The 25716-nt window shown below is 44.5% G+C and overlaps 1 protein-coding gene across 3 annotated transcripts in view; it reads left to right on the forward strand.

The window, feature by feature from the left end:
* LOC120979020 (histo-blood group ABO system transferase 2-like) overlaps positions 1-25716 on the forward strand; it is a 93781-nt gene that overhangs the window by 15919 nt on the left and 52146 nt on the right. For all 3 annotated transcript variants that reach the window (XM_040407523.1, XM_040407525.1, XM_040407524.1), the window contains exon 2: positions 22700-22831. In XM_040407523.1, coding sequence (XP_040263457.1) covers positions 22700-22831 — 132 coding nt within the window. The remainder of the gene's footprint in view (positions 1-22699; positions 22832-25716) is intronic.

Genomic DNA, 25716 nt, shown 5'->3' on the forward strand with positions numbered 1-25716 from the left:
CCAGCATCAATTCGCTCATTCCTTCCGAAGAATTTTCCATGACCTATGCGTCCATAGACGAAGCCATTTCCCTCATTCTTAGCGCCGGGAAAGGCGCCTGGCTGTCTAAAACTGACATAGCGGACGCCTTCAAACTGCTGCCCATCGCCCCTCACCTTTGGCAGTTCTATGGTATCAGGTGGGAGGGCAGGTTCTATTTTGCCAACAGGTTGACTTTCGGCTCTAAAAGCAGCCCGTGGTTATCCACCACGGCAGTGCCCCAGCGGTCATCCATTACCTAGACGACTTCCTCCTCATAGAACCTCCGCTATGTCGGCCATCCGGGCTGCTCTCCCTCCTGGAGATTTTTGCCGCCCTTTCCATCCCAATCTCGCAGGGAAAGACCGCGGGGCCGGTCACTTCCATCACCTTCCTGGGTATTGTCCTGGACTCAGACAGAATGGAAGCCAGGCTTCCAGAGGCAAAGCTGTCCCAGATACGGGAAGTCGTGGCCAGGGCCATCACCTCTTCCCAGGTGACCAAGGTCGAGCTACAGTCCATCCTGGGTCGGCTGAACTTTGCCTTAAGGGTCATGCCCCAGGGCAGGGCCTTCATTTCCCGGCTGCTCTCGCTCCTTCCCTCAGCCTCCGAACCCAGCAGCATTGTCCACTTGGACAGGGCTGCCATGGCAGACTTGCGCATGTGGGACAGCTTTTTGTTATCTTGGAACGGGGTCAGCCTGTTCGTCCCCTCATGGTCCCAGTCATCCACCAGGGTGTTTGCTGATGCCGCAGCATCCCGGGGTTTCGCGGCCATCTTCGGGTCCCAGTGGCTGGCTGGCCCATGGCCTCCTCAGGTCAGTTCCGACCCTCAGTCCCTCAGCTCATCACCGTTCCTGGAATGTTACCCCATCGTGGCGGCCGCATCCGTCTGGGGTCACCTCTGGGCGAATTCCAGCGTCATGTTTATATCTGACAGTCAGGACCTGGTGGACATCATCTCCAAAGGCCGAGCTAAGTCGGCCAGGGTCATGTCCCTGTTGCGCAAACTGGTCTGGCTGGCCATGACCCATAACTTTCATTTTTCATGTTCCCATATTCCAGGTGCCAGCAACACGGCGGCCGATGCCTTATCGAGGTTCAATTTTCACACCTTCTTTCAGGTATGTCCAGAAGCAGACCGGACCGGGGCCCGGATTCCCGGTTTCAGCGACCTGATGTTGGACTGAGGTCTCTGCTGGCAACCGCCGAGGACCTCAGGCACCGATCCCTCTCGGTCAACACGGCTCGCAACTACGGCACAGGTTGGAACCACTTCCAAAAGTTTTCCAGGGACCATCCCCAACAGGATATGTCCTTCATTGCGTACATCATGGCTTTCATGGCCCATTGCCATGTCAACCTCAAGCTGGCACCCAGCACCATCCGTTTGTACCTGGCCGGGGCACAGCATTTCTTAGCCCTTCAGAACCCAGAAGTACGTGCGGCATTCACATCCCAAGCCGTCAAGGCCACGCTCAGGAGCATTGAGAAAAACAGTAAAGACTCCAACCCGTCCCGTCGGCCGGTCTCCGGTGAGCTGTTTAGGCAGCTGTCTGCATCCCTAGATGGCAATCCTTTTGGCCATTCCACTAGTCTGGTCATCAAGGCCGCCATGTACCTCAGCTTCTACGGCTTCCTTCGTCCAGGAGAATTTTCAGTTTCTTCCCTGAAGACGATCTTCCTGAAAAAGAAGCAGCTATCCTGGAGCCAGGATCATCTGGTATTAAGCCTGCCTTCCACCAAGACGTCCCAAACCGGTCCTCCCATACTGATCCGTTTATCAAGTCCGGGAACGCCTGGTGTCCAGTGGTGGTACTCCAACATCTCCTGGGTTCCACACCATCTCCAGATCCAGAGTCTCCGTTGCTGCCATTCCAAGGGAAACCCCTATCCACGCCACAGTTTGTCTCCCACATCAGATCCCTGGTCGCAGGGTTGGGGGTGGACCCCAAAACCATATCAGGACATTCATTCCGCATCGGAGCGGCTTCAGCGGCTTCCAAGCACGGGACGCCTCCGCACGTCATCCGTCACATGGGTAGGTGGAGATCTGCCTGTTTTTCCCGGTACATCCCGGATCCGCTGACTGAAACCCGGCAGGTATTCCGTTCCTTGGTTTTGTAACCCTGTTCCACATGCATTAAACAGCAGCACTTCTCCTACCCGGTGTCTTCTTGGCCCTCTTTTAGGCAGGCCCACGTCCCGTGGCTCCAGGCACACCCCAGCCACTGTCTAGCCCCCTCCTGTCACCTTACTGACCGTGGCCGCGGCCACAAATAGTTAAGGCTGCATGCAGCCTGTTATTGTGGGAGGGGCCAGGTCCCCTTACTTAAACCCCCTCGCACAACTCACCGTCACCGCGCCCGCCGACCAGCACTTCACCCACCCTTCCCCCCCCCCCTTTCTTCCTACTCTCCCTAGGGCTGGCCCTCTTTTAGGCAGGCCCACGTCCCGTGGCTCCAGGCACACCCCAGCCACTGTCTAGCCCCCTCCTGTCACCTTACTGACCGTGGCCGCGGCCACAATATAGTAAAAGGAAAAAGATTCTTGCATCCTCACACAGGGGTACAATATCCAATACGGTTCCACTTAACTTGCAATTCAAGTTATGTTGTTTTTGTCCTTACCTGCCCATGTAAATTATTGTACGTGGGGGAAACCTCCACTGACCTGAAAACACTCCTCAATAACCACAGATTATCTATTAGGAAGAAGCGCTCTGACCTGCCGGTCTCAAAACATTTTCTTGAAATGAAACATGCTGAAAGGGACCTTAGATGTTATATAATTGATCATGTACCTATGCCAAGACGAGGAGGCAATAGATCCACTCTGTTGAAGAAAAAAGAACTAGAGTGGATCTATGTACTCTATTCTCTCAAACCAAGGGGTCTCAATGTAGAATACAATGTAGGATTTGTTAGATAGGATTGTTGCTTGCCCTTATTTCTCCCCTGCTCCGGTCCGACCATTAATGTTATTCTGTGTTGGGTAGTTAGTATTGGGACTGTTATTGGTCTATTATTACCCATATACTAAAAGACTCTTTCTCTTTTCTCTTTTCCTGTTTTTATCTAGATGTGCCGATGAGGATTGACATGATGAGATCGGAACGATACACTGGTCTGATGCCCCTGCGATCTCCTTACATATATGATATACATGTGCTGTAATATATTGTATGTTCCCGGATTGCGTTAATACGATATGAATGGATTTTAGTGACTTATCTCTATGGTATGATGCATGTTGTGGAGGAGATCCCTCCTGGGCTTTGCAAGGCTACACTGGGATAACGGTAATGGATGCGGCATGAATATGCAGGTATCCACACGACTTTCCCTGTGTTCTGCGACAAATTGCTCGCTTGACGGTGAACATTGGTTTTTCCGCTATGATCTGGTATTACATAGCCCGTATGAATGCAAATATGAATGAGAAAGGCCTGTTGTATGAGATCTGGACGCACGCGATAATCCAGTCAACGTACTGTGATTCGTGTGGTCATTTGACCTCTTTCAAGGTGGCCGCTTGATGTGAGAGATTGATCTGCGCATGCTCCATGAGATCCTCCTTCGTCACAATGACGTATAGGTTCATACGCAAGCCGGGGCATGCGCAGTAAGTCCGAGTACACTCCAAAGCTGACATTGCTACAGGTGCGGGATCGCGGTTCATCGGGTCAGTGTTTTCCTGGTTGTCATGTTACTCTTCATCGGCATCACTAATTAATTGCACACGTCACTTTTTTAACCATTACAGCACTTGCTTTATATATTGATGCTTTGGAAGCTATCTAATGGAATGAAATCTACACATGTTGTACACATATGCTATATGCACTTCTCCAATTATGTTTGAAATAGCTGGAATAGTTTTTTTATTGTCACTATCATGCAAGTTTTGTGATTAAGACATGTTTTTATTTTTTGTATTCTGACATCACGGAGTTAATTCACTAATTATGTATTTGTCACATGATATGATATAATCAGTTGTGGGTATTGTTCCCTATGTCCTGCTACTTTGCTTGAGAAAGGCTCCAGTGTAGAGCCATTGCCACTGAGGTAAATAAAAGGTTTTCTTAATTTTATTTCTTTGGAGTGCTGCCCTTTTTTCTATTTATTGTTGTGGGATTGGCTTTTCCCAGCGGGCCGTGCACCCATCACCAGTTGGAGGCTGTGCTGCCCTTTTTTCCATTATACACTAATCAAAAAAATAAAGGGAACACAAAAATAACACATCCTAGATCTGAGTTAATTAAATATTCTTCTGAAATACTTTGTTCTTTACAAAGTTGAATGTGCTGACAACAAAATCACACAAAAATAAAAAAATGGAAATCAAATTTTTCAACCCATGGAGGTCTGTATTTGACGTCACACTCAAAATTAAAGTGGAAAAACACACTACAGGCTGATCCAACTTTGATGTAATGTCCTTAAAACAAGTCAAAATGAGGCTCAGTAGTGTGTGTGGCCTCCACGTGCCTGTATGACCTCCCTACAACGCCTGATCATGCTCCTGATGAGGTGGCGGACAGTCTCCTGAGGGATCTCCACCCAGACCAGGACTAAAGCATCTGCCAACTCCTGGACAGTCTGTGGTGCAACGTGACGTTGGTGGATAGAGCGAGACATGATGTCCCAGATGTGCTCAATTGGATTCAGGTCTGGGGAACGGGCGGGCCAGTCCATAGCATCAATGCCTTCGTCTTGCAGGAACTGCTGACACACTCCAGCCACATGAGGTCTAGCATTGTCTTGCATTAGGAGGAACCCAGGGCCAACCACACCAGCATATGGTCTCACAAGGGGTCTGAGGATCTCATCTCGGTACCTAATGGCAGTCAGGCTACCTCTGGCGAGCACATGGAGGGCTGTGCGGCCCTCCAAAGAAATGCCACCCCACACCATTACTGACCCAATGCCAAACCGGTCATGCTGGAGGATGTTGCAGGCAGCAGAACGTTCTCCACGGCGTCTGTCACGTCTGTCACATGTGCTCAGTGTGAACCTGCTTTCATCTGTGAAGAGCACAGGGCGCCAGTGGCGAATTTGCCAATCTTGGTGTTCTCTGGCAAATGCCAAACGTCCTGCACGGTGTTGGGCTGTAAGCACAACCCCCACCTGTGGACGTCGGGCCCTCATATCACCCTCATGGAGTCTGTTTCTGACCGTTTGAGCAGACACATGCACATTTGTGGCCTGCTGGAGGTCATTTTGCAGGGCTTTGGCAGTGCTCCTCCTGTTCCTCCTTGCACAAAGGCGGAGGTAGCGGTCCTGCTGCTGGGTTGTTGCCCTCCTACGGCCTCCTCCACGTCTCCTGATGTACTGGCCTGTCTCCTGGTAGCGCCTCCATGCTCTGGACACTACGCTGACAGACACAGCAAACCTTCTTGCCACTGCTCGCATTGATGTGCCATCCTGGATAATTTGCACTACCTGAGCTACTTGTGTGGATTGTAGACTCCGTCTCATGCTACCACTAGAGTGAAAGCACCACCAGCATTCAAAAGTGACCAAAACATCAGCCAGGAAGCATAGGAACTGAGAAGTGGTCTGTGGTCACCACCTGCAGAACCACTCCTTTATTGGGGGTGTCTTGCTAATTGCCTATAATTTCCACCTGTTGTCTATCCCATTTGCACAACAGCATGTGAAATTGATTGTCACTCAGTGTTGCTTCCTAAGTGGACAGTTTGATTTCACAGAAGTGTGATTGACTTGGAGTTACATTGTGTTGTTTAAGTGTTCCCTTTATTTTTTTGAGCAGTGCATATATATATATATATATATTTATTTCTTTATTTTTTTTGTAGCATTTTTCTGCACGCTTGCATTTTAGTGGATTTTTTTTTTTTTTTTGCAGTAATAACTCTAGCTCCAGATGTTAGCTGAAAATCTATGGGAATTATGAAATGCAGGACACAGAAGTTATTTTTTGCTCTTGCAGTTTTTGTTTATTAAGTGGCGTTTTTTGTCTTTCTAGCTTCTTTAAAAAAAATTGTGTTTTTGGTGTTTTTTCATCACCTTTAGGCCCCTTTCACACGGGCGAGTATTCCGCGCGGGTGCAATGCGTGAGTTGAACGCATTGCACCCGCACTGAATCCTGACCCATTCATTTCTACGGGGCTGTGCACACGAGCAGTGATTTTCACGCATCCCTTGTGCGTTGCGTGAAAATCGCAGCATGCTCCTCTTTGTGCGTTTTTCACGTAACACAGGCCCCATAGAAATGAATGGGGTTGCGTGAAAATCGCAAGCATCCACAAGCAAGTGCGGATGCGGTGCGATTTTCACACACGGTTGCTAGGTGACGATCGGGATGGGGACCCGATCATTATTATTTTCCCTTATAACATGGTTATAAGGGAAAATAATAGCATTCTGAATACAGAATGCATAGTAGAATTGGGCTTTTAAAAAAAAAAAAAAGTAACTCACCTTAATCCACTTGTTCTCGCAGCCGACATCTCTTCTGTCTTTATCTGTGAGCAATAGGACCTTTGATGACGTCACTACGCTCATCACATGATCCATCACCATGGTGATGGATCATGTGATGGACCATGTGATGAACGCAGTGATGTCATCAAAGGTCCTATTGCTCACAGATGAAGACCAGGGGCGTAGCTATAGGGGGTGCAGAGGTAGCAGTCGCTACCGTGCCCAGAAGCCTGAGGGGGCCCAAAAACCTTTGTGCCACATAAGACACTGGCATTATAGAAAGTGCATGCTGGTCAATTTACACTTCTGGGTAGAGGGAAGGGGTTAGGTCAAGAATTTGGCATGAGGGGGTGCCCTTTCAATGTTTGCCTCTGGCAGCAGGAAGGCTATGTGCTCCCCTCCCCCTTGCCAACAAGCACTAAGGGAATGGGGCCCAAGCGGAACTCTTGCACCATGGCCCGTGAGCTTTTAGCTACGCCCCTGATGAAGACAGAAGAGATGCGGGCTGCGCGAACAAGTGGATAAGGTGAGTTAAACACATTGCACCCGCGCTATTAAAACTGAACATCAGAACGCAATCGCAGTCAAAACTGACTGCAATTGCGTTCCTACTCGCGCGGGTTTGCCGCAATGCACCGGGACGCATCCGGACCTAATCCGGACACGCCCGTGTGAAAGAGGCCTTATAGGATAAAAAAAAAAGATGAAGTGGGCAAACACACCGGGGCACATATACCAAGGGCTCATTCGCACGACCGTATGTATTTTGCAGTCCACAAAAAACAGATCCGCAAAAAATAAGGATGACATCCGTGTGCATTCCGTATTTTGTGGAACAGCTGACCCCTAATAGAACAGTCCTATCCTTGTCCTTAATACGGACAATAATAGGACATGTTTGATTTTTTGGCGGAAGGGACATACGGATATACGGAAACGGAATGCACACAAAGTAAGCGCATTTGCACATGAACGTATTTTCTTTCCATGTCTGTTCCGTTTTTTGCGGATCTTATGCGGAACCATTCATTCCAATGGGTCCACAAAAAAAACGGAAGTTACTCCGTGTGCATTCCGTTTCCATATGTCCCTATTTACTTTCCACAAAAAAATAGTACATGTCCTATTATTGTCTGCATTACGGACAAGGATAGGACTGTTCTATTAGGGGCCGGCTGTTCCGTTCCGCAAAATACAGAATACACACGGACGTCATCCGTATTTTTAGCAGACCGCAAAATACATACTGTCGTGTGCATGAGACCTTCTTCCATTTTTTTGGAAAACCCATTGAAATGAATGGTTCTGCATACGGTTCGCAAAAAAATCAGGATGGACACGGAAAGAAGAATACAGCACGTCATATGTTTACCACACGAAGCGTGCTCTGCCCATTGTTGCAAGTATTGAGAAAGAAGCCAGGTGCAGTGAGATGGATAGATCTGCCCTATCTTGTGCTATACACTGCGTGCAGAATTATTAGGCAAATGAGTATTTTGACCACATCATCCTCTTTATGCATGTTGTCTTACTCCAAGCTGTATAGGCTCGAAAGCCTACTACCAATTAAGCATATTAGGTGATGTGCATCTCTGTAATGAGAAGGGGTGTGGTCTAATGACATCAACACCCTATATTAGGTGTGCATAATTATTAGGCAACTTCCTTTCCTTTGGCAAAATGGGTCAAAAGAAGGACTTGACAGGCTCAGAAAAGTCAAAAATAGTGAGATATTTTGCAGAGGGATGCAGCACTCTTAAAATTGCAAAGCTTCTGAAGCGTGATCATCGAACAATCAAGCGTTTCATTCAAAATAGTCAACAGGGTCGCAAGAAGCGTGTGGAAAAACCAAGGCGCAAAATAACTGCCCATAAACTGAGAAAAGTCAAGCGTGCAGCTGCCAAGATGCCACTTGCCACCAGTTTGGCCATATTTCAGAGCTGCAACATCACTGGAGTGCCCAAAAGCACAAGGTGTGCAATACTCAGAGACATGGCCAAGGTAAGAAAGGCTGAAAGACGACCACCACTGAACAAGACACACAAGCTGAAACGTCAAGACTGGGCCAAGAAATATCTCAAGACTGATTTTTCTAAGGTTTTATGGACTGATGAAATGAGAGTGAGTCTTGATGGGCCAGATGGATGGGCCCGTGGCTGGATTGGTAAAGGGCAGAGAGCTCCAGTCCGACTCAGACGCCAGCAAGGTGGAGGTGGAGTACTGGTTTGGGCTGGTATCATCAAAGATGAGCTTGTGGGGCCTTTTTGGGTTGAGGATGGAGTCAAGCTCAACTCCCAGTCCTACTGCCAGTTTCTGGAAGACACCTTCTTCAAGCAGTGGTACAGGAAGAAGTCTGCATCCTTCAAGAAAAACATGATTTTCATGCAGGACAATGCTCCATCACACGCGTCCAAGTACTCCACAGCGTGGCTGGCAAGAAAGGGTATAAAAGAAGAAAATCTAATGACATGGCCTCCTTGTTCACCTGATCTGAACCCCATTGAGAACCTGTGGTCCATCATCAAATGTGAGATTTACAAGGAGGGAAAACAGTACACCTCTCTGAACAGTGTCTGGGAGGCTGTGGTTGCTGCTGCACGCAATGTTGATGGTGAACAGATCAAAACACTGACAGAATCCATGGATGGCAGGCTTTTGAGTGTCCTTGCAAAGAAAGGTGGCTATATTGGTCACTGATTTGTTTTTGTTTTGTTTTTGAATGTCAGAAATGTATATTTGTGAATGTTGAGATGTTATATTGGTTTCACTGGTAAAAATAAATAATTGAAATGGGTATATATTTGTTTTTTGTTAAGTTGCCTAATAATTATGCACAGTAATAGTCACCTGCACACACAGATATCCCCCTAAAATAGCTAAAACTAAAAACAAACTAAAAGCTACTTCCAAAAATATTCAGCTTTGATATTAATGAGTTTTTTGGGTTCATTGAGAACATGGTTGTTGTTCAATAATAAAATTAATCCTCAAAAATACAACTTGCCTAATAATTCTGCACTCCCTGTATATGCCAAAAATAATATGCCACACAAAATGTGCCAAAAACAGCAGGTGCTAGAAAACAAAAAACGCTTGTGTTTAAAGTTGTATAAACCTGTTTGACTGTAATATTTCCACTAAGCAGATAAGTGCCGGTAACAAGAGTTGTCTTGTGCAACGAACAAAGAAATTAATAAAAGTTGTCAAATAGTGTTCATAAAAGATGGAAAATACCCCCTGTGTATTACTTTATTTATGCACTTATATATATATATATATATATATATATATATATACTGCCCTTTACAGACATTAGCATCAAAAAGTCCCCAATGGGGCTCAGAATCTAAGTTCTCTATCAGTATGTCTTTGGAATGTGGGAGGAAACCAGAGCACTCGGAGGAAACCCACGCAAACACGGGGAGAACATACAAACTCCATGCAGATGTTGTTCTTGGTCGAATTCAAACCTAGGACCCCAGCACTAACCACTGAGCCATTGTGGTGCCCTAAACGGGGTGTGGGTAGGGGTGGGGGTCTTGTTCAGGACCTTCATCTAATAGGCTACGGCTACACAGAGACCTTGGGCACAACAGGTGTCGCATCACCAAGGGTGGCAATGTAGCCAAACAGCTATGAAAATGAATGAGGTTGCAGTGCTTCTTTTATGTTTGCTGCGACCACGACCCTAGAATCGCATAAAATCCAACCCTGCAGGATTTTTCACAATTCTGGAGTCACAGCAAACATTTCTATAGGAAAGAAAAACAAAAGAAAAACAAACGAACCAGCACCTCCATAATAAGTAAATTTGAGAGCGCAGGTGCGTGCTACCTTGGCTGAAACACAATGTGATTAGTAGAACTACAGGTAACAGCACACTGCTAGTCAATTGCACTGATATAAGCAAATACTAAATAAAAAATAAGCTGCTTGGTGGCCATACTTACTGCAAGGGCAGTTAGAAGTTCTTTGCACATATAATTGATCAAAAATATATCGGGCCCATCTACCGAACGACAAGGTGGCTTCTCAACAGATGGGGCTTACTCTAACATGCCTCTCCTGGGCTTACAGTCTACAATCTGGGCAAAGTAGTACCCAGCTATATCCTACACATGCCTCTCCCAGGCTGTCAGCCTGCAATATGGGCAAAGTAGAATACAGCTATACAATCTTTCTAATTAACCTCTTGCGGACACATGACGTACCGGTATGGCATGACGTCCTGGTACTTAAGGACACATGACGTACCGGTACGTCATGTGTAATTCCAATCACCGCCGCCCGGCAGGCGCTGATCGGAACAGGGTGCCTGCTCAAATCTTTGAGCAGGCACCCGGGGACAATGCGCGGGGGGGGTCCCCCCATGTCGGCGATCGCCGCAAACCGCAGGTCAAATTTAGACCTGCGCTTTGCGGCTTTTACAGGTTGCAGCGGCATGGGCGGCGGTGCCATCGGGTCCCCGTGCGGCTGTAGGGGGGACCCGATGGCATGGAAGGCAACGTAATGCCTTCCTTAGGCATCAGCGCTGCCTTCCGGTGATGAGCCTGTGAGATCCAGCCCCCTGGATCTCACAGGCCGGAAGCTGTATGAGTAATACACACTGTATTGCTCATACAGCTAATGCATTTCAATACAGAAGTATTGGAATGCATTGTAAAGGGGATTAGACCCCCAAAAGTTGAAGTCCCAAAGTAGGACAAAAAAAAAGCTGAAAAATAAAGTTTCCCCCCCAAAAAATTTAAAGTTTGAAGTAAAAATAAACAAAAATGTCATTATCCCCAAATAAAGTAAAAAAAAATTGGTAAAAATTAGGGGGGGAAAAAAAGTTGACATATTAGGTATCGCCGCGTCCGTATCGACCGGCTCTATAAACATATCACATGACCTAACCCCTCAGATGAACACCGTAAAAAAACCAAAAAAAAAACTGCTAAATAAACAATTTTTTTGTCACCTTACATCGCAAAAAGTACAACAGCAAGTGATCAAAAAGGCATATGTCCACCAAAATAGTACCAATCTAACCATCACCTCATCCCGCAAAAAATTGAGCCCCTACCTAAGACAATCTCTCAAAAAATAAAAAAAACTATGGCTCAGAATATGGAGACACTAAAACATGTTTTTTTTTTTTTTAAAGCTGTTATTGTGTAAAACTTAAATAAATTTAAAAAGTATACATATTAGGTATCGCCGCATCCGTAATAACCTGCTTTATAAAAATATCACCGTAAAAAACACAGTGAAAAAAAAAAAAAAAGTGTATGAAAAGCCTTTTTTTGTCACCTTACATCACAAAAAATGTAATAGCAAGCGATCAAAAAGTCATACGCACCCCAAAATAGTGCCAATCAAACCGTCATCTCATCCCACAAAAAATGAGACCCTACCTAAGATAATCGCCCAAAAACTGAAAAAACTATGGCTCTCAGAATATGGAGACACTAAAACATCATTTTTTTTTTGTTTCAAAAATGAAATAATTGTGTAAAACTTACATAAATAAAAAAAAGTATACATATTAGGTTTTACCGCATCCATAATAACCTGCTCTATAAAAATATCACATGACCTAACCCCTCGGATGAACACCGTAAAAAAAAAAAAAGGTGTAAAAAAAGCCATTTTTTGTCACCTTACATCACAAAAAGTGTCATAGCAAGTGATCAAAAAGTCATATGCACCCCAAAATAGTGCCAATCAAACCATCATCTCATCCCACAAAAATCATACCCTACCCAAGATAATCGCCCACAAACTGAAAAAACTTTAGCTCTCAGACTATGGAAACACTAAAACATGATTTTTTTTTGCTTCAAAAATACAATTATTGTGTTAAACTTACCCAATATGTATACTTTATTTTATTTATGTATCGCAGAATCTGTAATAACCTGCTCTATAAAAATAACACATGCCCTAACCCCTCAGGTGAATACCGTAAAAAAAAAGGGGTGTAAAAAAAGCCATTTTTTGTCACCTTTCATCACAAAAATTGTAATAGCAAGCGATCAAAAAGTCATACGCACCCCAAAATAGTGCCAATCATCCATCATCTCATCCCGCAAAAATCATACCCTATCCAAGATAATCGCCCAAAAACTGCAAAAACTATGGCTCTCAGACTATGGAGACACTAAAACATGATTTTTTTTTGTTTCAAAAATGAAATCATTGTGTAAAACTTACATAAATAAAAAAAATAGTATACATATTAGTTATCGCCGGGTCCGTGACAACCTATAAAAATACCACATGATCTAACCTGTCAGATGACTGTTGTAAATAACAAAAAATAAAAACGGTGCCAAAACACCTATTTCTTGTTACCTTGCCTCACAAAAAGTGTAATATAGAGCAACCAAAAATCATATGTACCCTAAACTAGTACCAACAAAACTGCCACCCTATCCCATAGTTTCTAAAATGGGGTAATTTTTCTAATAGGACATGGTGTCAAAAAAACAGTCCAGCAAAATCTGCCTTCCAAAAACCGTATGGCATTCCTTTACTTCTGCGCTCTGCCGTGTGCCCGTACAGTGGTTTACCGACCACATATGGGGTGTTTCTGTAAACTACAGAATCAGAGCCATAAATATTGAGTTTTGTTTGGCTGTTAACCCTTGCTTTGCAACTGGAAAAAAATTATTCTAATGGGAAATCTGCCAAAAAACTGAAATTTTGAAATTGTATCTCTATATTCCATTAGTTCTTGTGGAACACCTAAAGGGTTAACAAAAATTGTAAAATACGTTTTGAATACCTTGAGGGGTGTAGTTTCTAGAATGGGGTCATTGTTGGGTGGTTTCTATTATGTAAGCCTCACAAAGTGACTTCAGACCTGAACTGGTCCTTAAAAAGTTGGTTTTTGAAAATGTCTGAGAAATTTCAAGATTTGCTTCTAAACTTCTAAGCCTTGTAATGTCCACCAAAAATAAAATGTCATTCCCAAACTGATCCTAACATGAAGTAGACATATGGGGAATGTAAAGTGATAACTATTTTTGTAGGTATTACTATGTATTATAGAAGTAGAGAAATTGAAACTTGTAAATTTGAAAATTTTTCCAAATTTTTGGCAAATTTGGTATTTTTTTATAAATAAAAATGCAATTTTTTTTACTGCATTTTACAAGTGTCATGACGTACAATATGTGAAAAAAAAAACTATCTCAGAATGGCCTGGATAAGTCAAAGCGTTTTAAAGTTATCACCACGTAAAGTGACACTGGTCAGATTTGCAAAAAATGGCCTGGTCCTTTAGTTGAAAATGAGCCTGGTCCTTAAGGAGTTAAAAGCACCTGGTAAATGGGCGGTGGTGCATGGTTCAAACTCACCAGCTGGGGGCGCCACCCCCCAGTGGTAGTGACAATAGGGGAAAAAAAAAAAACGAACCAACACCTCCATAATAAGTAAATTTGAGAGCGCAGGCGCACGCTACTTTGGCTGAAACACAATGTGATTAGTAGAACTACAGGTAACGGCACACTGCTAGTCAATTGCATAAAGATGTGCTTTTAATTAGAAAGATTGTATAGCTGTATTCTACTTTGCCCATATTGTAGGCTGACAGCCTGGGAGAGGCATGTGTAGGATATAGCTGGGTGCTACTTTGCCCAGATTGTAGGCTGTAAGCCCAGGAGAGGCATGTATAGTTCAGGCCCCATCTGATGAGAAGCCACCTTGTCGTTCGGTAGATGGGCCCGACATATTTTTTATCAATTATATGCGCAAAGAGCTTCTAACTGCCCTTGCAGTAAGTATGGCCACCAAGCAGCTTATTTTTAATTTTGTATTTGCTTATATCTTTGTGCAATTGACTAGTAGTGTGCACTGGGAGAGACATGTGTAGGATATAGCTGGGTGCAACTTTGCCCAGATTGTAGGCTGTAAGCCCAGGAGAGGCATGTTCGAGTAGGCCCAATCTGATGAGAAGCCACCTTGTCGTTCGCTAGATGGGCCTGACATATTTTTGATCAATTATATGCGCAAAGAGCTTCTAACTGCCCTTGCAGTAAGTATGACTACCAAGCAGTTTATTTTGGGGATGGGCTGCACCTCAATGGGGAAGAGGCAGCTGTGTTGGGGAGAAAGATGGCTAGAAGGTTGGAGGAGTGTTTAAACTAGGGACTGGGGGGGAGGTAGTGGGACTGGTGGAGGAATGGAAGGAGGGACTAGAACAGTTCAGAAGGAAAGGTGTAGGGTAAAAAATATACATAAACCTCTCAAATGTATGTATACTAATGCCAGAAGCCTGACTAATAAAACTGGGGAACTGGAATTAGTGATGTGTGAAGAGGACTATGACATAGTGGGAATAACGGAAACATGGCTGGATGATAGCTATGACTGGGCAGTTAATGTACAAGGGTACAGTCTGTTTAGAAAGGATCGTCAAAACCGAATGGGGGGGTATGCCTTTAGGTAAAGTCCTGTTTTAAGCCCACACTCCGGGAATATATAAGTGAGGGACATGAGCATGTGGAGTCACTGTGGGTAGAGATACATAGAGCTAAAAACCATGATAAATTACTAATATGAGTTTATTATAAACCACCTAATATACCAGAGTCCACAGAAAATCTACTACTAAACGAGATAGTGTCACGACGGACGTGCACAGTATAACAGATAACACACCAACCAGGCTCTGGACGAGAGACAGGGGAAGGGTCACCTCCTAGTTAATCCCTGACCTCTTTCCCTGCACTGCTCAGACCACAGACAGACCTTAAAGGTAGGTTTGCTGTGTCCTCCAGCCTGTACTGACAGAACCCTGAACTCCCTGAGATGGTGAAGTGGGGAGATAGGAGCAGCCTGCTCGCACAGAACCTGGATGGGATAGATGACATAAACAACCAAACAAGAAATGACACTTATCTGCTGAGAGCAGGAACTGACAGCCAACCTTCCCTCCAAACTTCCCAGACCAAAATGAACAGTATAATCCGCTCAGAGCACTTAGCTGGAGACCATTTAAACTAATGACTCCACCCAGTGCACCTGATGCGAGGCGGATCCAGCACGGCATCAAAACAAAAACTAAACTCGTGCTGCAATCCTGGCTGACCTCCGCACATCGTCAGAGTGGGGCATGACAGATAGACAAAACGGCAAATTATAATGAGGTGGTTATTATGGGGGACTTCAACTACCCAGATATAGACTGGGAAACTGTATATCTCATGAAGGAAACAGGTTCTTGGCAATAACCAAAGACAAATACCTCTCCCAACTGGTTCAGGATCTGACTAGAGGGACGGCCATACTGGATTTAGTATTAACCAATAGGCCTGACAGAACAACAGACATGCAGGTTGGGGGACACCTCGGAAATAGTGACCATAAAGTAATACCCTTCCAATTATTATTCGAAAGAACAAAAATACCAAACTTCAAAAAAGCTAAATTTAGCCAACTAAGAGAGGCCATAGGCCTAACTAACTGGGACAAAGTCCTCAAAAATACAGCCACAAAATGGGATATCTTTAAAAGCATCCTAAAATCTCATTGTGAGAGGTACATACCGTATGGGAATAAAAGGTTAAGGAACAAAAAGAAACCAATGTGGATAAATAGAACTGTAAAGAAAGCAATCAGATGCAGCTGTCAATAGCGACTGCAGCATATGAGGGGTTAGACAAATTTTGGGTCCTCTGATGCGAACTTGTAAAAATCCCACAGACTGCAATAATATTCTACTGCAGTCAATGGTACAAACAATCAGAAGATTGCATGTTCCAGTCCCCTAAGAGGAATAAAAATGCAGCAAAAAATGCTTTTTAAAATATAGGAATAAAACAATAATGTAAAAATGGTAAATCACCCCTTTCTCAATATTAGATATAAAAATAAACAATAAAAAGATAAACAAAGTATTGCAGCACCCGAAAATGTCTGAGCTATTAAAATATAAAAATATATTTCATGTGCATTGAACACATATTTTTCATGTGCATTGAACCTGCAAAAAACAAACAGCTCTGTAGACAGAAATATAAAAATCTAAGTGTAATAAATGTAATCTTAGGGTGGCTCTACCTCCAAGTGAATGGTACCAGTGCTCGTATCGTGACTATTTGCCCTCTCAGTCACTAGTAACTAAATAAAAAATATTTCTTAGATAGGCACTTGGACATCTAGAGTACATGCAGCACACACAATTTTAATCACAATAATAAAACAACAATCTGTAAAAACAGCCACACAGGGGGGTGCTGCCTGAGCAGCAGCGCCCGGCCCAATGTCTCTGCAAGGAAGGTGAGCTGTGATTCTCTTAGGAGAAAGGACCTTTGAGACATCATCACCATGTGACCAGTAGCATATCAATATTACTGGTCACATGGCTATGAGATAATCAAAGGTCCTTTCTCTCTATCAGTAGTGTTGCCTCAGGAGAAGTTTTCCATAATTGTGGAGCTTTTTTTGTGAAGATTACATAAGGAAAAGGTGACAGGGGCTGTTATATTATTATCTTGTAAGCTACTGTATAGTGTGGGGTGCTGTATAGTGTGGAGTGCTGTACTGCTCTACAGTATACTGTGGGGTGCTGTATACTGTGGGGTGCTGTATACTGTGGGGTACTGTATACTGTGGGGTGCTGTATACTGTGGGGTGCTGTACATTGTGGAGTGCTATACTGCTCTACTGTATACTGTGGGGTGCTGTATACTGTATACTGTGGGGTGCTGTATATTTTATACTGTGGGGTGCTGTATATTTTGGAGGGCTATACTGCTCTACTGTATACTGTGGGGTGCTGTATACTGTATAATGTGGTGTGCTGTATACTGTATAATGAGGGGTGCTGTATACTGCATACTGTGGGGTACTGTACTGTGGGGCGCTGTATACTGTGGAGTGCTATACTGCTCTACTGTATACTGTGGGGTGCTGTATACTGTGGGGTGCTGTACTGCTCTGCTGTATACTTTGGGGTGCTGTATATTGTGGAGTGCTATACTGCTCTACTGTATACTGTGGGGTACTGTATACTGTGGGGTGCTGTATACTGTGGGGTGCTGTACTGCTCTGTTGTATACTGTGGAGTCCTGTATATTGTGGAGTGCTATACTGCTCTACTGTATACTGTGTGGTGCTGTATACTGTGGGGTGCTGTATACTGTAGGGTTCTGTATACGGTATACTGTATACTGTGGGGTGCTGTATACTGTATACTGTGGAGTGCTGTATACTGTAGGGTGCTGTATACTGTGGGGTTCTATACTGCTCTACTGTATACTTTGGGATGCTATACTGCATACTGTGGGGTGTTATACTATGTATTGCATACTGTGCAGTACTATATACTGTGGTACGTTGTATACTGTGGGGTGCTGTATACTGTGGGGTGCTATACTATATATTGCATACTGTAGGGTACTGTATACTATAGGGTGCTTTACTGCATACTGTGGGGTACTGTATACTATAGGGTGCTTTATTGCATACTGTGGGGTACTGTATACTATAGGGTGCTATACTGCATACTGTGGGGTGCTATACTATATATTGCATACTGTGGGGTGCTGTATACTGTGTATTGCATACTATGGGGTACTGTATACTGGGCAGTGTTATATACTGTATACTGTGGGGTATTACACTGTATGCTGCAGAGTGTTGTACGCTATACACTATGAGGGGCTGGGGGTGTTATATAATAGACGTGAATTCAACAAATCTGACCTAGATAAATGAAGGGTATCGTATACACACTATCGTAGTGTATTATTCTGCGTTCACTCCTGCACCAGGGATGTGGTTCTGTGCACGGTCACCACTCGGCCCTCTATTGCTTCTTTTCATTGATTAATCGCATGGTTTAGGGTCAGTACTGACGATAGCGGTCCTCTAAAATCGCTTCATACCCTGCCCCCAAAATGTTTGCCAGATCCCTGGCATCCTCAGGGGTAATGGGCAACGGCACTATATATGTGGCATAGTTTTCTTTAATATTTGCCAGAAAAAATAAACATGGGGCACAACGCAAAAGAGTGGACGGTCGGGGCAAATGGACAGAGGAGGCCCAAGATGGGTAAACAAAGCCCCGGCCTATGATATACTTAATCCGCCCCTGGTGCGTGCTCTGATAAGCCAGGGAGCGCGCTCACGCCTATCTCACTTGTATGCTCACCGCCGGTCGCCGCTCACCTTCCAGGTGGGAAAACCTCCCATCTTCCTTGTAGCCGCTTGCTCCAGTGCTCCTGAGCAAGAAAACGGCTGTGCTGTGCGACCTGTGCATTCTAGTGAAGTGACCACCTCACCAGTGTTGTGTGTGTGTGTGACAGTGTGTGTCTGCAGATACACTGCTGCCGAACTGAGCCTGCAAAGAGCACTGTTGTGTGTGGCAGTTAGTAGTGGTGCAGACAGTAACAGTGGCACTGTGGCAGAACAGTGTGCAGGCAAGAGACAGCAGACTAGACAGACTAGAGAGGTATTTTTTCAGTTAAGGGCCTTGCTGCCTTAAATTTTCAATGGGGGGAGAGGTGTTGAGGAGTCACAAGGCTGTGCCAGGGCAGAAATTTACAAGGGGCCCAAATATGGATGGGAAAGGACCAGGCTTATTAACCTGTAGGATACCAGTGCTGTACCTGTACGGCGCTGCAGGACTTGACTTGAGTCCCAGCGCTGTACAGGTATGCCGGGCTGATCAAGCAGATGCAGGAGCTGTGCCCGTCCGATCAGCAGCACAGGTCTGGCTGTCACTGTCAGCTGAGCCCCTGCTATCAGGGCAGGGTGCACCGGCATCAGTGAAAACTCCAGCCTGCTCTATAAAAATATAACATGATCTGTCCCGTCAGGTGAACCTGTAAAAAAATACCTTAGGCACGCCACTGCCCAAGAGCCCATCAAAATCACCCAATCTGATTTAATTTCAACCGTTACTACTTCCACGTTAATGTGTTGTTCTGTATTTTCAGCCATAGCGACGTGCACCTGCGCATTGGGATGTGCTGACCTTCCCCCTCTTTGTTTTGTAGTTTGTATGGGAGTTGTGGCTGACTCCTATTTGGTCGTACACTCCTGTGGCCTGTTTTGTGTGATGGGCTGATTTTAATTAGCATGAGTACATAGTTTGCTCAGCATGCATGCTGGTATTTGTAGTCCCTGGATTCATTGGAGGCCATTTTGGCACCATAGAGATATAAACCAAAGAGGGCCCAGCATGCATGTGGGTCCTACACTTCCTGAGTTTCATGGTCGCTGTTATGGCACCCAACAGGTGAGTTTAGTGTTAGGAGCCGTCTTATAGAGATCGCCTTGGCGTGCAGCAGACGGGCTCAAATAATTTTGCACAAAATGTATTTGCTAAGCATCTCTAATTTATTAGCATAGCTTTTGCAATACAATATACCTTTGTACTTTATTTGGTTTGTAGAGTGCTGTTGCATTATGTGTTGTTCTGTATGTATTTTCAGCCAAAGCGACGTGCGCCTGCGCATTGGGATGTGCTGACCTCCACCCTCTTTGTTTTGTAACCATTACTACTTCTGCCATACCTCCTATTCGTGACACAATCTCTGATTCCCCTCTCAGCAACAACCCCATCCCTTCAAAAATCAAGCTAAAATCAACATTCTATCCCCTAGAGAGTAAAGGTCTCCCAGGGCCTGAACCAGTGTAGGCCTAAATTAAATATTTCTTTGCCCAAAATGGCTGTATTTCAAATGCCTGAATCAAACCCCTGTATGTGGAGGGCGTATCTCACACAGTCTGAACCAGTGTAGGCCTGAATTAAATATTTCTTTGCCCAAAATGACTGTATTTCAAATGGCTGTATTTCAAATGCCTGAATCAAACCCCTGTATGTAGAGGGTGTATCTCACAAGGTCTAAACCAATGTAGGCATCCATTGTCACGGCACTACAAAGAAAGAGATGGAGGAAAATTCACAGGTTCAAGCTTTTGTGGGCTTGAAATAGTGAGAAGAAATAAAAGAGGCGGAGATTTAATTAAAGAAATGTATAAAATAGAAACAAAGTGGATATTTAATATGAACACCTTAATACTAAACGGTTTAAACACTGAAATAGAACTGTTTGCATTTGAGTAAAAACGGTCTTGTCCAGGTGTACTACAGAGAATTAAAAAGTGGTGCACAAGGGGTTAAATAGTAATAGTAATGAGTGCAGCGCATAAATAGGAGCACTAGAAGGGCCTTGTAACACTCCCTGAGGAAGGACAGCGTCTGTCCGAAACGCGTTGGAGACCCTTGTTGGCAGCTGTAGCGACCCGTAGCTACAGAAGTGACGTCAGTAGCTGCTCCGTGAGAGCGTGCACTGCAAAAATTTCAATCAAACACCAGCATCACGCCACCGGCCGGGGCGTGTATTGTATGGTGGAAACTGTTAAGGACCCTGTGCCAACCAAGTATAAAGTGCACCTCAACAAAAGAACATGGGAGATAAGGTAATCTTTATTAGATATAGAGTGACTGGTGTACACATATCACATACCTACTTCTCCCTTTTCCGTCTGAGCGCGGTACCAATAATATTTTGTTGGTGTCTTCATTGCATGCAGCAGTTTGTGCGGTCCTGCTGCGGTACCACTGCCGCATAGGTCCTGCAAAATAGCAGTGCGCCAATGTCAGAGGTGGGGCCCACACCTATCTCTAGAATGGGGCGCCCAAAATTCAGGAGAGCACACCTCTCATTCATTTCTATGAAAGCGCTGAAAATAGCCGAGGTGCTTGATATTTTCGCAAGTCCCATAGAAATGAAGGGAGAGCCCAATGTGAAACTATCGGAAATGGCCAAGACAGTGCTCAGCTATTTTCGTCATTCCCATAGTAATGAATGGATGGCTGCCACATATGTGTGGCGTGCTCTCATTCTCTTTGGGAGCTTTGTTCTACACATACGTGCGGGTCTCAGAGGTGGTACCGCACCTATTTGACATTGGTGGCATATCCTAGCGATATGTTACCAATGTTTGAGGTGAGACAACCCCTTTAATGGAAACTCACTAATCTCCATTATAGTCAACAAGGTCCGTTCTGCGCCATTTTTTCTGTTTCTACATCGGGATAGAAAAACGGAAAATGTGCAGCAGATGTGAATCTAGCCTCAATGACAGCTTGTGTAATTTGGTAGTCAGCTTGCTTAGGGGAAGCAGTACTTAGCCTTTAAAGTGGTTGTCAGAGCTGAACCCGGACATACCCCCATTTTCACCCAGACAGCCTCTCTGATATAAGCATTGGAGTATTTCATGCTCCAATGCTTTCCTTTGCCCCGCGCTAAATCACGCAGGGCAAAGGATTTTTCTGGAGATCCGGTGATGTACCGTGCTCTCCACTGGGAAAGCTACAGTAGATGGAGGCTTCCACCCAGCAGTGAGCCCCGTGATGTCACCGGCACTAATGGGCAGGTTTTAGCGCTGCCCTAGCCGTTTTACAGGCTAAAGCCCGCCCATCAGAGCCGGTGACATCACCAGCAACACTGCTGGGTGGAAGCCTCCGCTTAGCAGTGTTAAAAATATAAACAAAAAAGCCCTTACCCTGCGCGATCCAGCACAGGGCAAGGGAGAGAATCAAGGGTGCTCATATCAGAGAGGCCGGAGGGGTGAAAATGGGGATATGTCTGGGATCAGCTCTGAAGCCGGACAACCCCTTTAAGTCATTGAAAAAAATGTGAGTTAAAATACCATATTGCTTACATTTGTCGAGTGCTGCAGTGCTCGTAATCATAGCCTTAGGCCCCTTTCACACGAACGATACGTATTGGCTCCAGATGCGTTCAGTGAAACTCACACTATTTTGCAAGTAAGTTCAGTCAGTTTTGTTTGCGATTGGGTTCAGTTGTTCAGATTTTTCGGCGCGGTTGCAATGTGATTTGATGCGTTTTTCACTCGCGTGATAAAAAACTAAAGGTTTACAAACAACATCTCTTAGCGACCATCAGTGAAAAACTTGCTTCCGGATGGAATGCAGAAAAAACGCAGAATACAGTATAGAACATGCTGCGCTTGTCACACAATGCAGAACTGATGCGTGAAATGCACACATACCCATTAAAATGAATGGGTCAGGATTCAGTGTGGGTGCTATGCGTTCACCCACATGGAAAACTCGCTCATGTGAAAGGGGCCTTAAAGGAGCATGTTCTATTAAAAAAGTAATAATACCAAAAGGACAATGCTATTCGTCTACATGTGAATGAAAATGGTGAATTAAAACACTAAGAAAAATCCCTTTCCTTTCCTTCTGTCTCTCATTCACAGGATACAGAACAAAGCAATTGTGTTTCTGTTTAAGCAAGAACATTCGATTGACTGGTCCCAAAAAGTGGCAGAGAAGGCAATAGAGCTGGAGCACTGCGAGAGGAAGCTGCTTTTAAAGAGTGGAAATATGAGGTAAAGTGCAAACTGATATAATCAACTAAGTCTTGACGTGTCTGTGAACATCTTTCCTTAGAACACTGCATTGTGCCGTTGCTCTGTTATTCCTTCTAGAAATGTATGAATTAATTGACAGCTGGATGTCACTATTCCCCTTGAAAATGGCCGATGTGTCTGGCATACACTGTTTATGGCAGACACTATGTATGGGGGCACTAGACAGGCACTAATAAGAGGGCAGATGTGGATCACTTTATATGGGGGCCATGTGGCTGTCTGGCACTCTACTTTTTAAGGGGCACTTTCGTTGGCATTTTCATGGGTTATTTTGGCATCGAAAACATTTTTGTCTATATGTGTTGCCGGAGAATGAAGTTTTGTAATGTCAGAGAAGGGGAGAAATCTGCCAACAGAGGGAATAAGTCTTCATCAGGTTTGAGAGAAGAAAGGGAAAGTGAATAACTGCAACCAGAGAAGATGTTGAACTTAATGTTATTTCCTATCCACAGTCAAGGGTAAAGTATCTGATCCACTGTCCATGTGACCCCTATAGATCCTGAAAATTGGGGTATCATTCCATCATATAATTGGAGTTACTGTGTTAGGTCAAGCTTGTACGTTGGCGCTCCATTAGTTCCCTAAGAGACTCCTGAAGATGGTTGAGTGCTGTACTGAACTATCTACAGTGTTTCGGCAGTGGGTGTGGACCATGTGTACCAAACAACTATGAACTGTAGGCTAACTCTAAGGGTGTTATCCTGACAGTCCACCGGTATTTAACCCCTGAATAGGGATTTGGACTTCGCTGTGGGGGAGCCACCAGGCTGCTACCTCCTAAGATAAGTGTGGTTGGCAGCTGACCTGTGGGGGTCAGATACACTGGTGCGTGGCACCATGGAGTCAGGCAATAAGTGTAGTCTGAATATGGGCCAAGGTCAGGGCAGGCAGAGTACTAGCGTAACCAGCAGACAGGTCAGAGGTCGGGCAAGCAGCTCAGAAGCAATACAAGGAACAAGCAAAGCAGGTGGCATTGAGTAAGAGTGGGCCGTCAGGTAGGCGTTCGGTACACAGGTAGTCATCTCATGCACCCTCCCCATTGGGAATATGCCTTATATAACCTGTGGTGACCAGTCATAGGCTGGGGAAGGATTTGGACGTGCGCGTGCTGACCCTGAGGCCAGGAGAGTGTAAGCGTCCTATAGGACACCAGCCTGTAGAAGAAACTACATGTGGCAGCAGCAGAAACTGCCCCTGGCTAGGAGAGAAGTGGAACTAGACCAAGAGAGGGGGTCCAAGTACTGACCAAGTTCTGGGTCAGTAGTGCACCCACCCCCTGTGTCTGCATGGAACAGTGGGGCAGCGGTGCGAACGGGACACCAGCGCAACATACAGCAGTCCCATAGAAGGAACGGAGCAGCGCACAACTAAACATGCTGCCCTGCTGCTATTAGGGAAGGGGACCCGTGTTCTCAGGATTAGTTGGGGTCGCTGCATTCACAACCCAACTGATCAGATATGTTAAACACATAGACCTTTGTTGTCTGTTGTGCCTTTGATTGCACCTGATCAATACTGTATTCCCTTTGTAGCATGAGAATGCAGTGCTCCCCACCTGCATAGTACAGATGGATGCAATGCAGTGGTGATATTATTTTTTCACAGTATGGTGAAATTTGAATACTGCATTATAGTATTTATCCACAGAATTAAAATGTTACAAAGTGCACATGGATCCACTGTGTCTACTGAACAAATTTGGCTTGGGGCCATTCCTAGGAGCTTAAGGAGGGCTATGTAGCCCCCCTGGTCTTTTACCCCTATACAGTGATCTCGACTTCGCTGCATGGTAACCACCAGGCCACTATCTTCAAGAGACATTGGGGTGAAGAGACACCGATACAGAGCACTGAGGGATCAAGCAAAAGCGAGGGTTCAATTCAGAGTTAGGCAGAAGTCGGTAGATGGGAGAGTGATCAAGACAAATAGTGTACCTTTGCAAAAGCCTAGAGAACTAGAACCTATTGTTCAGGCACCCTCTCATAGAGGAAGTTGCCTAAAGGGGTTTTCAGGTAAAAAAAAATAAAAATGTTTTAGCAAGTGCCTGCAGCATGGCTCTGTAACAGAAGATTCCTACTTACCTGCTCCATCTTCAGTTTACATCCAGCTGGCTACGGTCACGGACAGGCTGAGTTGGCTGGGTTCACATCACATCCTACATTTAACATTTACATTTGGAAATAAAGGCTACAAATGCACAGTACATTATGCTTTTCTATCATGCAGAGTCCAGTAAAAAGGCAAATACTGTATGTTAATGTATACGTTATTTTTTTTACAATGGAACTCTATGGTGATGGAGGCCGCTGTATAGCATATGTCAGAGTCATCCGTTTAATGTATTTTTGTTTTTTGAATACGTTAAAAGTAAGACAAAAACATGTTTACCCAGCCTTTGAGATGCTTATTTGATCACTGTATTATGGTATAGTATGCTGATTTCATGGCGGTATTATTTAGTCCCTCTATAATGATATTACTATCAAAGTAAGATATGCTCCGTAGGTGGTGGTATTATTCACCGAGGAGCCTGTGGTGTTATTTATTCAATGTTTGGTTACATTATAGCATCATGTTATAGCAGTATTAAAAGGTCACTGTATGACGGTAGTATGAAAGGGTGTAATTAACCCATTATACTATTATCAAAGGATCAATAATGATCAATCTTATTGAATTACATTAAGCAACTAGTTTCCAAAAATACTTGTGATGTTTATGTAAAGATGGGAAATCTGTAAAATTCATTTTGATTGTAAGTGTTCGATCATCCCGCAGCACCTCCAACAATGGGGTAATGAAGGGTTGCATGGTACCCATTGAAAAAAATAGGCAAGTATGTA

The sequence above is a fragment of the Bufo bufo genome, chromosome 9 (genome assembly GCF_905171765.1).
Source record: "Bufo bufo chromosome 9, aBufBuf1.1, whole genome shotgun sequence".
NCBI classification, from domain to species: Eukaryota; Metazoa; Chordata; class Amphibia; order Anura; family Bufonidae; genus Bufo; species Bufo bufo.